The 17,735-nt window shown below is 35.9% G+C and overlaps 1 protein-coding gene across 1 annotated transcript; it reads right to left on the bottom strand.

Annotated features, from left to right (window-relative positions):
• Nucleotides 1-973: 973 nt before the first annotated feature.
• On the bottom strand, nucleotides 974-1,697 carry LOC121246000 (major allergen Pru ar 1-like). Its single transcript, XM_041143957.1, has 2 exons — nucleotides 1,514-1,697; nucleotides 974-1,272 (listed from the first exon to the last, which is right to left on the bottom strand). Exons 1-2 carry the CDS (start codon nucleotides 1,695-1,697, stop codon nucleotides 974-976), a joined length of 483 nt encoding a protein of 160 aa, XP_040999891.1.
• Nucleotides 1,698-17,735: the final 16,038 nt, after the last annotated feature.

Below are 17,735 nucleotides of genomic sequence, written 5' to 3'. Positions count from 1 at the left end.
TGGTTTCAGATTAGGTAGGCCGGTTTCAGCAGGGAAAAAAAAAAAAAAAAAAAAAAAAATTATGTTTGGGAATTATAAAGTAGATCTAATAGATTTCAGGAAATCATGTCAGTTTGTGGGTTTAATTTGTATATGTAGCAGTTCTTTAACACTAATAAGATATATATTTCTCTTTCATGTTCTAGGATTGGGAGTAATAAATTGTAAAGGAAACATCACACCGTCTTGCATAAGAGAAAAGATATTTGCAACTATGAATTGTGCAACCGTCGTGTAATCGCTTTGAAAAAGGTGAATAAAACATGAGACCTACATGAAAAAAATTAATTTTTTAATAGTAGACCCCACTCTTTTTCAAAACAATTACGCGGTATTTACGTATTTCATGATTGTATATAGAATTACTCCTTAGATAAATGGTTTTTTCTTTTATTTTTTATTTTTTAAAAAATGTGGGAATCTCTTTTAGACATCCACTTTTATTAATCTCTTTATTTGATCAGTCCAAAATTGAAAAAAAAAACAAAAAACCCATTTTTAAAAAAATAAAATTTCAATCAAGTACAAGCAGCACATGAAATGGTTCTGGCCTCTTAATTTATCGAGTGATATATCGTATTTTCAATTTCTGTGGAGAGAATGAGAAAAAAAGAAGTTAATTAATATTATTAGGTCATTCGAAACTTTAAATCAATGCAAAATGAAACAACCACAGGAATCATGTTTATGTTATCTAGCTCTCATCCAAACCAGGCTTTTAACTTTCTCAAGAGAGTATAGCTATATTGGAAGAAACAGTGCATGATTACAATAATTAACACCCACAATCATTGCTGACTGAGAATTATTACAACGCCAATCCATGGCGATTACAGACAGACAGACAGAAGCATAAGAAGCCACACCAGCAAGCAGAATTATAATAAGAGACTGGCCGAAAGAGCACTAATATTCAAGAAAAAAACAGTGCTGATTAAGCGTAGGCATCAGGATTTTGGAGGAGATAGGCTTCTGCAACTTTGTACATCCCCAGTGTTTTTTCTTTGCCAGCCTTGATGTCCTCTTCCTTGATCACAATGTCACCCTTGGTATGGTACTTTGTTATCATCTTATTTTTACTGCCACCATCTGGTGTTGGCTCGAATTGGACCTCATGAGTTATGAATTCCAGCTTCTCAGCCAATGCATCACCTTCGATCACAGTGTACTTGTATGAGTAGTTCTCTTCATTCACCTCATCAATTCTGTTCTTAAGTGTGCTGAATTGACTACCTGCACGTATAACAATCGCGTTACATTCTTCTCCAATACTAACTGTATCAATCTGACATTATCCATCAGCCATTGGATTTTTTTTTTTTTTTTTTTTGTTCAGAGAAATAAGAGTTGATCTAATGCTTTATGAGTAATGTCACATACAAAAGTGAGATGAGAATGCGGTATATAATATAATTCTTCTAGTTAAAGATGTGAAATCTTGTAATGATAAAATAACATATGCTAGCTTGGTTACCCTCGGCGAAAGTGATCTGCCTGATGCTACCAGCGCCTCCATCCCCTTGAGTGAATTCAATGCTTTTAATAGCCTGTGGCATGAGTTTTGGGATCAGGTTGTGAGCATCCAGGACCAAGGCTTTGAACAATCTGGCTGGAGTGATGGGGGAAGTGTACTCGTCTGCATATGTGATTACACCCATGATTTCCTAAAGGATTAAAACTAGCTGGGAACTTTTAACTTCTAAAGAGGATGAGTTAAGAGTGTTGAGTTTCTTGAACTTGACAGGGAATATAGCAGGGAAATGGTATTTATAGTTTGAAGTCGAGGCAGTACTCTTGTTCCCGGACTTGTCTTCTTTCGGTTGCAAGTGTTTGTCAGGGTGTGCGTTAGATTAATGACTATTTAAAGGTATTGTCATTCTCGAGGTTAACTCTAATCAAGATTTTCTCAACTTCTTATCCAAATTTTTGTGCTTAAGTAGAATTTTAAAGATATATGAAGCGAATTTCATAACATTCATGAACATCAATAAATATTGTAAAATTCACTTAATATATCTATCTTTTTCTCATTTAAAACCTTCAAATTTGGACAAAGAATGTTTTTTAAATTTAAAGAGTTTTACTCCTTTGTTTTCGAAGATGAGATGAGATGAGATGAGTTGAAATTAAAATTAGAAGTTGAATAAAATATTGTTAAAATATATATTTTTTAATTTTATTTTGTATTGAAATTTGAAAAAATTGAATTGTTTATTTTATTTTGTGCGAAAATTTAAAAAAATTGTAATGATTAGATGAGATAAATTTAAAAGAGTTGTGAAAACAAACGAGATTAGCATTCTTGGCCACCTTATGCTAGAAAATATGCGAACACAAAAGTTCAAAATTATGGATCTCGATGGCATATGTATGACACCCTTTCGGCTTGGGGACAGGTACGCAAATGTACAAAAATGTGGATCAAAATAATCCAAAGCAATGAAACATGTAAGTACAATGAAGGGATAAATGCCGGTAGCGTGAGAATAAAAACAAGGAGAATTGACAGTGGCATCGCTGCTAATTGAGCTAAACCGTAAAAGGCATGTTGTTCTTTCTCAATTGACATCTTCACTGTAAATACGCCATCAAGATGTTTGCAGTTTCTGCTTAATCCGTGGGAAATCATGATGCCTCCTATACGAGAATATGTCATCTACTGTTATGCATATGCATATACGTATAAATATTATCCAGAGTTTTTGTCTCGCATTTCACTTAACTTCCATTATCTTTTAGGTGGCATACATCCATCCATCCTGTAAGTTTTGAAGCAGGGAAAGACTCAGGAATATTATCTTATGAACGTACAATACAATTTCAATTCTTAAGTGTCAAGCCATCAGTCCATTTCTTCTTATCAAGGTTAAGCAACATCTTCTCCTCAAGTTCATTCTTCATGTAATTAATTGCTATAGAGTAATAATGTAACACTCCATACCCGGGTGGGTTGGAGAATTATTACCTGTTACTTATAACATGTCTCCCAACACATCTAAGAAAAAAAAAAAATCTCCAAAATACTTCATAAGCAAAATCCATCTCATATCTTCTAAATAAACACATTAAAAACTTCGCAAAGTCATTACTGCAATAGTAATAAACCAAGGGGTCCACAATCTCCTGGTAGTCATAACATACCAAACTGATAATTTCATAAGTCTTACCAAACCCAAAAACATAATTAAATCTAAAAGACATCAAATCTAAAAGACATCATAATTCTTTCTTTTAATACTATCTCCTCAGCTTAATCATGCTCATCATTCTAATCCAAGTCTTCAGTTGGACTCTCCACATCATCTGAAAATATTATGAAGATAAGGGGGTGAGTTATCAACAACTCAGTAAGCAGATGACATATGCTAGCATGCAAAATATGAGCATTTACAAAGTACAACATGTAGAACAAAATATTTTCCAGAGTTATCGTGCAAAACAAAATATGTTTTAAAAAGTAACCGAGCGATGGTTTTAAGACAAGTAAAACCCATGGTACTTTGGCATAACATAAACTGAGTATCATCATCATATCAAAACAGAGTAGAGACCATGTTTCACCCCACGTGATATGGTTGTGCTAACCCCGATGGCCAAACCAGGCAGAGACAGATGTGAAATCTTTCTTTTATTCTTTTTGGAGCCCCGAGTGTGCACACAAGAAAGACCACAATAAAACCACTTTGTTTCCAAAGTGGGTGCACTCAGAGACAGAGAAGTTGGTAGCAACCCAAACAGAGCAGAGCATAACAGAGCAGAGCAAAGCAGAGACAGAGTCAGATACAAAAATCAGTACACCATGCCAAAGGTTTTCTGATGTTATATCAAAATAAAACAGAGTACCAAAACATAATCAGGTCATTTTCACATACTGAAACAAAAGTCAGAGCATCTTTCTAAATAAATGCACAATTTTTCAGATTCCTAATATTGCTCTTTTTCAGATTTCAGAGATCACATGATAGAATTTAGCTCATGTCTACACAATGCATCTCAGAAAATTATTTATTTATTTATTTTTCCACACAGATTTCATGAGTAATGCAAATAAGCGATCGGGGTTGGTTTTGTTTTCCCAAGTTCTCATTTCATTACAAAATATGCAAAGTTTTCAGAAAATCAACCTCAGTTTTAATAACTCGTATAAAGTCTAGCATATGAACCCTGCTTATTTGACTCCTGCAGTGTATTATCTATGCCTTGAATTCGACCTCTAATGATTTCGTCACCTATTGATAGAAACAAAATATACACTAAGTGTTAAAAGGCCATTGACACAACTTCGATCCAAAATAATTAAAACTCATGATTCCAACCCTCATTTTAGCAAAATAACCCAACTCAAACAACCAAATATTAAACCGAACAGCTCGCACTTCAGTCTAAGATATCGTATTTCAATTTCAATAATGACTGATATATCCACCAAACCAAAATCAAACACACTTCGTCACACGCAACCAACCATAAAAATAGTCTTGACTGTCAATATCAACTCAGACTGCAACTTATAACCTACAAGAAAATCATGTCAATTCAATTGTCTATATAAACACTCAAAACAACCATCAACAACCCCGAACAGTTACAAAACTCTTCCCACACAACCACGTCAAGCTCAACAGCCACCCTTTATAATTCTTCTTCAAAAACAACTCACCATCAGATTACAAAACCCTCAAATTCAATTATAAAACAGTAGAAATTTTCCAACGATCATAACAATATAAGCCACTAATTTACACCATGTAAAAAAATGTACAACGGACACTCGGTTACCTTACCTTCGTTCGACAGAGCTCGGCGTCAACACCTTGGCAATGAGATTAACCACTTCGCATATGGGAGAGAACAAGAGAGAAGCGAGAGTGGGTGAGCGTCTAAAGGAAAAAAAATCAGTGAGGGAGAAATCGCAGCAGCTCCACTTGGAAAATCAATGCAGGCAACACATGAAACAAAGAAGAAAAGAAAAGAAAACTAAAAAGAGGGAAGACGTCGACTTGAGAGAGAAAGGAAGAGATACTTGAAGACGAAGAACACTGCGCGAGAGGGAGAGAAGAGACGAGTCTGAAGAGAGAAACACCAGATTTGAGGGGAAGAAAACCTGCTGTTTAGAGAGAATGGAAATTACAGGAATATTTTTCGATAACAACAGAGCAGAGGAAAAGGAAAATGGGGAAGCAGTCCGGCATGAAACCTGGACTCACAAAACAGAAACCGACGAAGGGAAGAGAAGAATCGGGGGAGGGAAAGATGTGTAATGGGCGAGTGAGAGATGGCTGGAAAAGAAAAACAAAGAAAACTGAAAAGAGAAAGAGGGAGAGAAACAATCGGGAAGGAAGCTAATGAAGAAGAAAAGCTCACCCAAAACGGCGCCATATCAGGCTCTCCAAGAAAGGCTGGACCTTGTTCACGGGACCGGGCCTCACATCACTGGGTCTTACAAATAATGCCGATTTAACCCATGGATCAATGCCTGAAAAAAGCATCAAAAGAGGTCAAATCGCTGGATTGTAAAGAAAAGCTAGACTACAAATTGTTCAGCACTCACTTAGATGTTGTCTGCCGCGGTTCCTGGCTAAGCATCATGGTTTGTGGGTTAATCAAACGAAATGCATCAATCACCACTTTCCCTTTTACACTATGAATTGGGTCCACAACCACAGCCACAGCACGCTGATTTAAAGCTTCAAAACGCTGCAGAAGATAAAAGACTCAAGCATGTCAAGCATTTTGCTCAGGATTATGAAAGACAAAAGCCACCACCAAGGAAAAAAAAAGGAAAAGAAAAGTATCCATACAAACTGTTGAGAGTCCAAGTGCTACGTGATTTTTAAAAAATCTAATCATCAAGAGAATTGGAAACATCAAGCGAGATCCAACCAAAAATGATTTTCATCATAATAATCAATTTAATTAACAAATTTGTGTGTATATATATATGGTTGTTATTTATTAACTAACAGATAAGGAACACTCGGTGGACAAACTTAGATGTTTTTTCTTTAATACCTTATTTCTGTGGCCTTTGGCCATTGTCTTTAATGGAACTAGTGTCCATGAGTTTCTTGTTTCTTTTTCTAGTTTCTGACTTGTAACTAGGTTCAGTATTTGCATACTTCATGTCTACTTGGCTTTTCCTAGTTACTCGTCTTAATAAAATCTTCTTATTCATAAAGAAAAATAACATTTCATCTAAAAGATAACCATTAAATATCAATGTAGTCACAACCTATCTTTCCTAAACTAAACAAGTTAAAAAAAAAATAAAAAAATAAAAGAACCGATGAAAAGCCAATAAGACTCCACAATTTTGAGTGAAAAAGACATGCTCCACACATTCACTCTCGTAGGATGCTCTTTCACCTCAACCTTATCTTTTGCCTTTTCCATTGCCATTTATCCCTTCTCTTCCCTTTCTCTCCCTCTCATTCTCATTCTCTCTCCACATTAAAGCAAATTCTAAATACTACTCCCAATTAAATCAAATGCAGTGAAAGCTTAGCCAAGGGGCAAGGTTTGGGGCCCTTTCGATGAAAGGAGAGGTAGTGATGTATTGATGGAGCTAAGAGATGTTGAAAACCCTGGGGTGTGGAGGTTGAGTGAGTTTAGACTTTGTCAAATGGATGGAAGGAAAACCACAGGGAGGGAAGAACAAAGGAAGAGCCATAGAAATAGAGCAATGGTGAAAGGAGGAGAGGAAAGAAGTAGGGGAAGTAGAGGGCTGAAAGGGGATGGCCAAATGGGTGTTTTCACTGTCTTTGACCTTCAGCAGAATTTAGGGAGATAAAATTCAAAAAGTTATGAATTGGTGTGACCCCGCTTGTTTTAGGCAATCCGAATCCAAGATGTGAATGGTACCACCCAGCAAACCATCTGTGGTCTACAATATAAAAAAAAAAAAAAAGAAAAAAAAAGAGAAAAAAAAGAAAAAAAAAGGCAATATTAAGCAGAAAAAAGGACCATATACGTGAACCAAGGAAAGGATATAATCTATTGATGCATTGATATCAGAACATATAATCTCAAGAAAATGCCTTATTCTTAAATATGAAGAATTCATATAGATGTGCAATTCAAAGCATTGATTTGAATCCCCCATACTTATGCAAACATAAGCATTAACATATAAGAGCCGGTACGAAAGCAGAAGTTCTTCCAAGTTCCAACATAGAGGGATCGCAAAGAAAATAAATTTAGCTCCTTTACAAAGTTATCTCCCCGCCTCCTCCATCAATTGCTCTTGTTAAAGTGATAAAACCCTCTAGTTGGATACTGTTTGAGGGTAATGGGAGTGGAGAAAATCTCCAAAATTATAATCTCCCAGCCTTTTCCATTGCCCAAACAACCCAAAAATAGAATTCCAATAAAACAATAGCCACCTCATAGTGCAAGACAAAGATCAATTGACTTATCCCTTCTACGAAAGCAGCACCAATTCATCACAATAATCTTCCTCTTCTTTGAATATTGTAAATATTTAAGCACTCCGCCCGGTTTGGATACAAAAGTCCCCTCAACTCATCTAATCTAATTATTACAAAATTTTCAAATTTTCATACAAAATAAAATAAACAATTCCAAATTTTCAAATCCCAAAAAAAATAATATTAAAAAAATATATTCTAACAATATTTTATTCAAATTTCAACTTTTATCTCAACTTATTTCATCTACGAAAACAAACAAGGCTTAATTGCTTGATCATTATGCAAAAGAATGGGAAGAACTTTTATGCATCCTAACACACATTACCAATAATTTGTGGTATTAAATAGAGTATGGAAAGGGGAGGAAAGAAGAGTTGCAGTCTCATGTGTCATGTTTATTTAGCACTGCATGATTGTAATTCAAGCTGCAATTATCTTTTTGAGAAACAGCTGAGTAGAGGAAGGTTGTGTATGGTGACTCTGAAATACTTGAACTGACTTTGTGGATCTTGTACAAACTGCTTTGCCCTTTTAATTCTCTAGTGACTTTGTGAATTGTTGTATTCTGAACTAGATATACTTGAACTCTAGATAATATCAAGATTAGATCACTAAACTAGAAATACTTGTGTGAGTCTGTGAAATACTTGAACTATAGATTTTGTATTTTCTGGTGACATTATTATTTTTTCCTGACCATACTCACTCAATGTCATTAGATGCAATCGTTGTAATTCCTTGTGACAGATTTAGAATGTCATCATTAGTTTCCTCATCATCTTTGGTTAATTTTACTTTGAGGAACGCGTGTGCATCTGCGGTTTTAAAGCTCCACTTTGAACATCAAATACTCAAAGAAATCTCGGGTGACCCTTCTTTGGATGTCCAAAAATATAATACAGAGGTAGACACAATCTTCGATTTGACGTATTAATGTTTTTTTCTAAGTTTTGACATCAAGCATACTTGTTTTGTTTGTGTATAATTAGGGATTAACATACTATAACTATTTCAAATGGGCAAATAGTAGTGAATGTAGAGAGAAAGAACTTGTAAAGAGCGAAACTCAATTGTTAAGAAAGGAAGAAGAGCTTCAAAAGAGAGATGATGAAATTGGGAAGAGGGAGTTGAGACTCCACAATGATCAAGTCAAGCTTTGAAAGCAAGAAGCAGACATGCGATGTTCACTAACACTATTTCGTGTGTATTGGTGTCTTTGCATATTTATTTGGTTATACTTGATACAATCAAAGTGCAGGCCTAATTAATGGGTGATTTTGAGGCAATTATGTGATTTCTGGGACTTCCAATTTTGAAAATTTTTTGGTGTGTTTTGCTAGGGTTTGCCCATGTCGACGACCGTAGCCTCTCTGATGTTTTCATTGTTGGTGGGGCTTGTTGAACAGGGTGGCTCGGGGGCAATTTCTTACGCTCAGGTGGTGTCCTATACAGCGGATTCCCCTGCTTTCAAGGTACCTATGCGGTTTCTGGTGGAGATCGACAGGGAATTTGGATTTATTTTTTCGAAACCAGAAATGGCAAAGGCAGCAGAAGACTTTCGGTTTGCATTAGTTATGAAGTTCATGCGATCTCGACCTTCTATTGATGATATTTGACATGTAGTTGTTAAGACATGGGGGTTGCTAGAGATCCCAACGATAAGTTTTATGGATGAATATCATGTTTTGATCTTGATGAAAAATGAACGTGATTTTGTGCATGGATGGGCACGTGAAGGTCGAACGGTGGGGGGTTATACTTTTCAGCTTTTCAAATGGACGAAAGAGTTTGATTTGCATAAGGAATCTCCATTGGCTCCTCAATGGATTTATCTGCCAGGGTTGCCGATGCATTTGTATAGGAAGGATTGCTTACAGAAATTGGCATCAAGATTTGGTCGATACCTAGGGACGGATAATGTGACACTCAATCGAACTAGGGCTTCAGGGGCACGTATTTGTGTGGAAGTGGACCTGACTGTAGAGCTGGTACAGGGTTTCCCAATTGTTTTTTCACCGTCGGAAAGAATATGGCAGGAAGCCAAGTATGAAAGACTTGGTTTTTATTGTCAGAAATGTTTCCGTCAAGGGCACACGTCGGTGGTCTGTAAGGTTGGGGAGAGGAGACAAGAGGAGGTAAAACATAAGGCGAAAAAGATTTGGCAACTGAAATCTGATAAAGGAGTGTTGGGTAACATGAATGAGAATAAGAACAAGGCAGTGCAAATTTCTGAAGGGGAAAAAGTAGTCGGTGTCGAGGGGGATAGGCAGGATTCATTACGGAGTGATCACAGAGGAATGTTGTCGAGTTGTCTAATTAGTGGGCCTGACATTAACCATCAGGGTGATATGGTTACGGTTGGGGTATAAAAAGTACATGTGCATGGCGATGTTTTGAGTGGTGGAGGGGTGCAGGTCAAGGCTAGTGATGCAGTGTGTGTGGAGGTTTGGTGTGATGAGGAGCATGGCAAGAATTTTAATGAAAATGATGTTCAGGGGGAAGTAGTGCGAGTTGTACCTATAGATGAGATGATGGAGGTTTGTGAGCCTTTGGATAAAATAGCGTCTTTAGAAAAGGTCCTGGATGGGGATAATGCACCACAAAGTGTTGTTGTGCCTGACTACTCTTCGGATTGGGAGGTGGATGACCGAATTTTGAGGGTGGGTAAGAATAAGATTTATGATTCTGATGTTGATCCTCGAAGCTTATTTGATTAGCGGACAGGTCTTGCTAAGACGGCAGTAAAGAAATCTCAACGGTGCACTTCTGTCCATAAAAACTTAATCTATGAATGATACAATATTGTTCTGGAATGTGAGGGGTTTAGGCTGATCTAGAAAGCGGTTGAAAGTTTAGTTACCAAGAAAAGTGTATCTTTAGTGGTGATTTCTGAGCCTTTTGTTGAGGAGTTGCATGCATCTCCTAGGTAAGCTTTTATCTTTAGTGGCGATTTCACATTGGTGCCATGAATTATTTTAAAGACTTTCTCACGAAAACTTCAAGTGTGGAACCTACCGATTTGTCGTTGTTACTGGAAGTCAGTATCACGACAGAAGATAATCATATGCTTCGCATGGATCCGTTAGAGGAAGAGGTAAAAGAAACACTTTTTTCCATTCCTAAATATAGTAGCTCAGGGCAGATGGTTTCAGATCTACATTTTATATTGCTTGTTGGGATATTGTTAAAAAATATGTGGTGGAGGCAGCTAGTGAATTTTTTTGTGTTACGCCTTTGCCCAGGTTTTATTCATCATCTTTCATTGTTCTTATTCCTAAAGTTCAGAAGCCAAAAAGTTTTGATAAATTTTGACGTATTAGTCTTTGCTCTGTGGCCTACAAGATTTTTTCAAAAACTATAGTTAAAAGGATGTCAGAGATGTTAAATAAGTTGGCTTCTCCTGAGCAAGGTGTCTAGGCATTGTATTTTTGAAAATATTATGCTTACTCAAGAAATGCTGCATTCTTTGAATAAGAAATTCGTGAGTGGCAATGTGATGGTGAAACTTGACATGGCTAAGGCATATTATTGGGTGAACTGGGGTTTTCTTTTGGCGGTGCTAAAAGGTTTTGGCTTCTCTAACAATTTTTGCAGGTTGATTGGGGAGTGTGTTAAGTCCCCTTGGTTCTCAGCCATGATGAATGGAACTTTCAAAAGTTTTTCTCCAACCTGTTCGGGGCTTACGGTAAGGAGATCTTTTATCTCCTTATCTATTTATTGTGATGGAGGAATTTTTGTCGTGTTTGTTAAGGACGAATTTTGAATAAGGTCGGATTGGTAGATTTACCATCCGGTAGGAGCTCATTTGATTTCCCATTTATTGTATGTGGATGATCATTTAGTTTTTGTTAATGGCGAGAGAAAGTCTATTAAGAGGCTTATTGAGACGCTAGATCTTTATGAAAGATGGTCAAGCCAGAAGATTACTAAAGAAAAATCTGCTTTTTATCCTTCAAAGTTTATTAATCTTTCACATAAGCGTGGTTTGATGAGAATGACGGGTTTTAAGGAAGGAAATTTTCCTGTGACATATTTGGGTGCGCCGCTGGTTGTGGGGGGACTAACGGCTAGAATTTTGAAACCTCTTGTGGCTAAAATTCGTAACAAGGTGGCAGGTGGAAGTTAAAAATTCTTTCACAAGAGGGAATGTTGATTTTGTTGAGACATGTACTTTCGAGTATGGCTATACATCTCCTCTCTGTAACAAGTGTGCCTTTGGTTACCATCAAGCAGATTAATTCTATTTTAGCTAGTTTCTTTTTGGGGGGATGTCAATGGTGTTCAGGTGATGAAATTGAGAGCTTGGTGAAAGCTGTGTAAGCCTATAAAGGAGGGAGGTTTGGGCTTGCGGGACTTTAAAGAAGTCTAACGTTCACTGCACATGAAGTTTGCATGGAGGATTATGTAGATGAAGAACCTGTGGATTGATTTTTTTTGTGCAAAATACTTAAAGTCTAGACATGTTGTTCTCGCCCTTGCGAACTCATTAGGATCCCAGCTCTGGAAATCCATTGTTTCGATTTTACCTGAGGTCACTAGAACATCAAGGTTTTAGAGGTGGAAATGCGTCGTTTTGGCATGATAGATGGCTTGCTTCAGGACCTATTTCCGTGCGTGTGGATGACATTAAAAACAATTCACTGCAAATAAAAGATTATTGGTTTGATTATGATAGGCTAATGGATCTAGTTGGTGAAGAGATCACGGTTGAGATTGTTTCGAAAATTCTAGTGGGCAAAGAAGGTTAAGATGTTTTTATCTGGAAGCCATCTAAGGATGGAATTTTCTCTTCGGCAAGTGCTTAGGAAGTGTTCCGGCTTAAAGGGGAACCATTATACTGGTAGGAGTGGATTTTGCACCGATTGCTTCCTAAAAGGGTGTCCGTGTGTGTGTGGAAAGCAAGGTTTCAAGCTCTAGTGGTGGATAATAGAGTGCAAAGCAAGGGCGTGTCGTTGGCCTCATGCAATGACTGTTGCACAAGAAAAGCTCTAGAATCTTTAGATCACGTCTTGTGCATGGGGGAGTTTGCTAACCAGGTATGGGAAAAAGCTAGTAATGAGTTGGGGATCCCACATCTGCATTTGCAATCTTGGTGGGCAAGAATGTCGGCTTGGTTTCACTGTGCATGAAGGTCAACTGTCAAAGGTCTGATGCTCAGTTTATTGCCATGTTTGATCATTTGGAAACCGTGGATGAGGAGGTGTAAGGTTAGGATGGAAGGAGTGAAAGACTCAGTCGAAAATGTATGGTTGTCGGTGAAATATTGGCTTTGAGTGTTGGCAGGAGAAATCAAGGCAACTGGGCCTCTCTCTTGGCATGACATGCAACTTCTTAGCAGTCTTGATGTGCCTCAGCCAGTTCAATGTGTTCGTCATCTCCGTCTGGTTGCTTGGAAGAGACCACCTGCTGGTTGGATGAAATTAAATTGTGATGGGAGCTACCATGGCAATCTGGGAAGTTGTGGGGGAGGAGGCGTGATTAGGGACATTTTCGGTAGGGTCCAGGGGCTTTTTCAGCTCACTTTGGTCATGGTACTAATAATGAGGCAGAGTTAAAGGCTATTAGGGAGGGGCTTGTATTATGCAAAAAGCTTAATATTTTTAATGTGGTCATTGAGAGTGATTCCAGATTAGTGGTGGATTGGCTCATCGGGGGAAGATGTTCTTTGTGGTACTTGTGGGATTTTTGGGATGACTTACTCAAGGAGCTTCAAGGTGTTAATTTCATGGTGGGGCATCAATTTCAGGAAGGTAACCAAGCGGCGGATTTTCTTACAAGACAAGGGAGGAAGGGAGGTGTGTTTGTTACGAAGGTGATCAGAATTTGCCAAGGTTGTTGAAGGGGATTATTCGGTTAGATAAAACGGGACTTCCAAATTTTCGGCCATAGAAATCTTGTGTTTTTCTTTACTTTTGGTTCGGTTTTGTCTTTTTGTGGTATTGGTTTATTGGTGGGTCGATATAATGTTGGTTTTCCTCCGCCTTAAGCAAGGGTTATTAATAAATTGAGGGGAGCATGCCCTGTTAAAAAAAAAAAAAAAAAAAAAAATTAGGGACTTTGTTGGTTTGCTATTGTATATAATCTCGACCAACCGATGGTCACTTTGTTGTTAGTGTTTGTGATGGGGACCAATTACTTGGTACTTTGTTGTTAGGGACTTTAGTTTCTTGCTAGAGTCTCGATCCAATTTATGTATATTGATATGATCTTGGGTGTACTACTTGTATTGTGGACATGGTTGTATTACTGGGGACATTGTTGTTAGAAACATTGTTGTTAGTACTTTTTGGACTTTATTGTTATCTCTAGGTGATTGTTTTGTTAAATTAGGAATATATTTGATATATTTTGACAAAGTTTACATGCTCACAAAGTTCTCAAAATGTACTTTATCGAGAGTAGTTAAAAACCAACTCTTTATTGCCATATGCACGTGGATTAATAAGCAGTTTTTTTTTTTTTTTTCGATGTTAGCCGCCTTAGTGAAAGAGGTCATGGGTTCCAATTAAGCAATAAAAGGCAGTTTATAAAGAGTAATCAAGTTTTTTCAAGTGAAGCATAGAACCTTTATTGGCTATGCCTCTCATATTCCAGATTAAAAAGGAGTTCATCACAATATAATCTGGGTTTTAGTGTTAGGAATTATACCTATTACTCGAGTAACTCTCTTGCCTTTCTCTTTGCCAGAACTTACCACAATCTCCGAGTCAGAGGGATTAGCTTTAGAGGGTTGTTGATCTTCCTCAGAAATAGCACAAGTAGAGTCAAGGTTTAAATCATTAACAAGCATATAGAAAAAGAGTTGTAAATAGGTACATCCTCTGAGGGAGGAGCATCTTGAGAAATCATAGGTAATTGATGATCAGAGACTTCCACCAATAGTATCCCCATTGAGAGTGGCCGTTGGGGATAACTCTGCAATGATAGAAGCAGGGTCTGGGGATTGGGATTTTTGGTGTGTGGCTTGAAGGTCTTGGGATATTTCAGGGCTTGTGATGATGGGTAGGGGTGTGAAAAAAAAAAATCGAAAAATCAAACCGGACCCGGTTTATAAGCGGTCCAGTGCGGTATCGGTTCTTAAGAACCAAAACCAGTCTAAAACTGGTACGGTACCAGTTTTCATATTTTGAAAACCGGTTTAAACCGAACCGGACTGGTATATATATTTATAATTTTTTATATTATATTATATATATATTATATGTTAAATTGCTAATTCATATAATATGAAATTCTAATCTTATTATTCAAGTCTATTAATCTTGTAACATAAAATTAATATAACATGTGATATAACATAAAAATTAATCTTATAATTTTTAATATAACATTTGATATAACATCTAAATCTAAATCTTAATCTTATAATATCAAATTAATATAACATAAAATTTTAATCTTAAACATAAATATTAATATTAAGTTATTAATATAAACTTACTTTTATATATATATCAATGATAAATATATATTTGGCATAATAAATTATAAATATATATTTTTTTATAAATACATTTTTACACATTTGTGTTATAATATTTTCAAGATATGGGCTTCATTTGATTGCATATTTTGTGTTTTATAAAAAGGGTCTAATATGTAGCTCATAATAGTACTTTGGTTAAATCCAATATGTTGAGTGATCATTTGAGATTTTTTACACCTTAGTAATATATGATTATATCCTATTTAATGTGGTAAATTACGTATGTAGGCCAGAAAGTTTAAAAGTTTTATTCTGGAAATTTTCTAAACCTTATTGGGAAGCTTAAGGGATTTATTCTGGAAATTTCTTAAACCTTATAATTGAGATTTGAGTCTTTAATGGGAGGACTCCATAAATTATATATATATGGCTAGGTCCCCTCTCCTCTCCATGTGCGTCTATTGGCTTGCCCCGCATTGAAAGCTAATACTTTTGTGAGGAGTAAGGAAGGGAATATTTGGCTGCTAATATTTGTGGAATATCAAGATTTACTTTCAAGATGTCTTCCACATATATATTTCCTAAACTGTGATTTGATGATTGTGTTCTTAGTATGATTTATATTATATACAACAATTGATAGCAGAGCCTACAGACTAAGATCAGAATTGTTCATAAAGTAGTGTTTGTATACTTTTCACACGTACGTTTGACTTCTCAGCATGTACGCATCTATTGATTCCTTCATATTTCCGCATGTTTTCCACAGTACTAGAATTTGAATAAAAGGACATGATTTAGGTAGCATAATTATCATGAGATAAGGATATATACTTCATAGGATCTATATTGCATGCATGATCATTGAACAGTTTATCCATCATATTATCGATCTCATGCATGGCGCTATCTTGGTATGACCGAATTAGTTTTTTTTTTTTTTTTTTTTTTTTTTTTTTTTTTTTTTTTTTAAGCACACCTTTGAATAACGAATCTTCCAACGCACGCTTAATTCTCTCGAAATATATAATCTATATATTTATATCTTCCTTCGTGCAGATATAAAGAAATATAGATGATATTTTTATGACAACACATAGGGGTTAAGTTATGTAATTTTGACGTTCAAGATTTTCTAAGAAAATATGAGTTTATATATCTAAGTTCTTTAGAACTAAAACTAAGATTTTTTTTGGGATCGATATCATATATGCTTGAACTTTTCTTACTGATTTTTGTCTCTCAATCACATTTAAACTTTGACTTGAATTGTGACAAGTTGATGATTATGATTTTATTGCATAATTACCATTTTGAGATTGAATTTTCATGGGCATTATTCTGACATCCTTATTTTCCCATTAAGAGAAATCTTTTGAAATATTAGTGGGTGGTAGCTGCCAAAGTGACACACTCATTAATATTTATTCATTTAAAAGAAAATGCATATCATTGCATTTTTAAATTGTTGCACATAATATCTTGCCCAAAAAGTGTTATTGTGTGTGAATTTTTTTTTTCTTTTTGAAAATGGCATGAGACAATTAATCATCGGATTGCATTAGTCTAGAAATTCCCTTCTGCCTAAAGGTGATGGTATTTTGAAAACTGATGTGGTTTTATTGATTTGCTTCATGATATGTTTTAAGAGTACCTTTTAAAGTGTTGTTTAGTCGGTCCAAAAGTAACTTTACAATGATGCATCTAAGCTCTTACAGTAATAAAGCTTATATGGTTTCGAGCTTAATTACGGATTGTCTAATTAATAGTCCATGTTAATTAGATAGATTTGTTATCATCCATTGACTGCATGCTTTATGTTTGGATGATAATTAAATAAAAATTTATTGTTTTACGTTTCCATAGTTTTGAGTGCCTCATCGCTTTCAAGTCAATTATTTGCTATTAAAACTTTGATTGAGAATAATTATGTGAGATGGAAACGAGACATAGAAATAGCACTTGGTCTTTTGGGTTTGGATCTTGCCCTAGAGGAGTAGCCTTCAAAATCTACAGATAAGAGCACTGCTGAATATGTGGCTGAGTATTAAAAGTGGGAAATGGCTAATAGGCTTTGTTTGAAAATTATTAAACATTCTATATCTGATTCCATTATGGGAACTATTTCGGACAACGACAATGCTAAAAATTTTGTGGATGCCATAGGACAAAGGTTTGTTAAGTTTGATAAAGCTGAAACTGGAGAAATGATGGATAAACTAATGAATATGAAATATAATGGTACAAGTGGAGCTAGGGAGTACATTATGAAAATGATACATATATCATCTAACCTAGAAACCCTTAAAGTTCCCATTGCAGAGCTTTTTTTGGTCTATCATGTTCTCAATAGCCTTCCTAGCCAGTTTAATTAATTAAAGGTTGCTTATAATGCTCAGCAGGATAAATGAGATTTAAATGATTTAATAGCAGTGTGTGCCCAAGATGAGTATAGGATGCGTCGTGAGATTGTTGAAACAGTGCAATTAGCTTTTCAGCCACCACCGAACAATGGGTCTTCTCATAATCATAAGTCTAAGTTCCATAAGGACAATAAGTCGCACCAAAATCAGCACAATAAAATGTTTGGAGGTCAAGCTTCTGGTGATCCAAAAGGAACTATAAAGAAAAATGATCAATGTAAGTTCTGTAAAAAGAATGGTTATTGACAAAATAATTGTTTAAGTTTAAGATTTGGTTAGAGAAGAAGAAGAAAAACTCGGCAGGTACCTCCTTGGCCTTAGTTTGTATTGAGTCTTCTTTAGTAGATGTACCTTTAAATTATTGGTGGATAGACTCGGGTGCAAATATTCATATTGTGAATTCCTTGCAGAGATTCA

Source organism: Juglans microcarpa x Juglans regia, chromosome 1S, assembly GCF_004785595.1.
Source record: "Juglans microcarpa x Juglans regia isolate MS1-56 chromosome 1S, Jm3101_v1.0, whole genome shotgun sequence".
NCBI classification, from domain to species: Eukaryota; Viridiplantae; Streptophyta; class Magnoliopsida; order Fagales; family Juglandaceae; genus Juglans; species Juglans microcarpa x Juglans regia.
Note: the sequence above shows the minus strand (reverse complement) of the source record. Positions and strands in the feature narration are given on the sequence as shown.

Bases quoted from the DNA above. Each gene is read 5' to 3' on its own strand.
- LOC121246000 (XM_041143957.1), bottom strand. From the start codon at position 1,697: ATGGGTGTAATCACATATGCAGACGAGTACACTTCCCCCATCACTCCA. The intron at 1,273-1,513 runs GTAACCAAGCTA...TTATACGTGCAG, and splicing joins GCAGATCACTTTCGCCGAGG to GTAGTCAATTCAGCACACTT.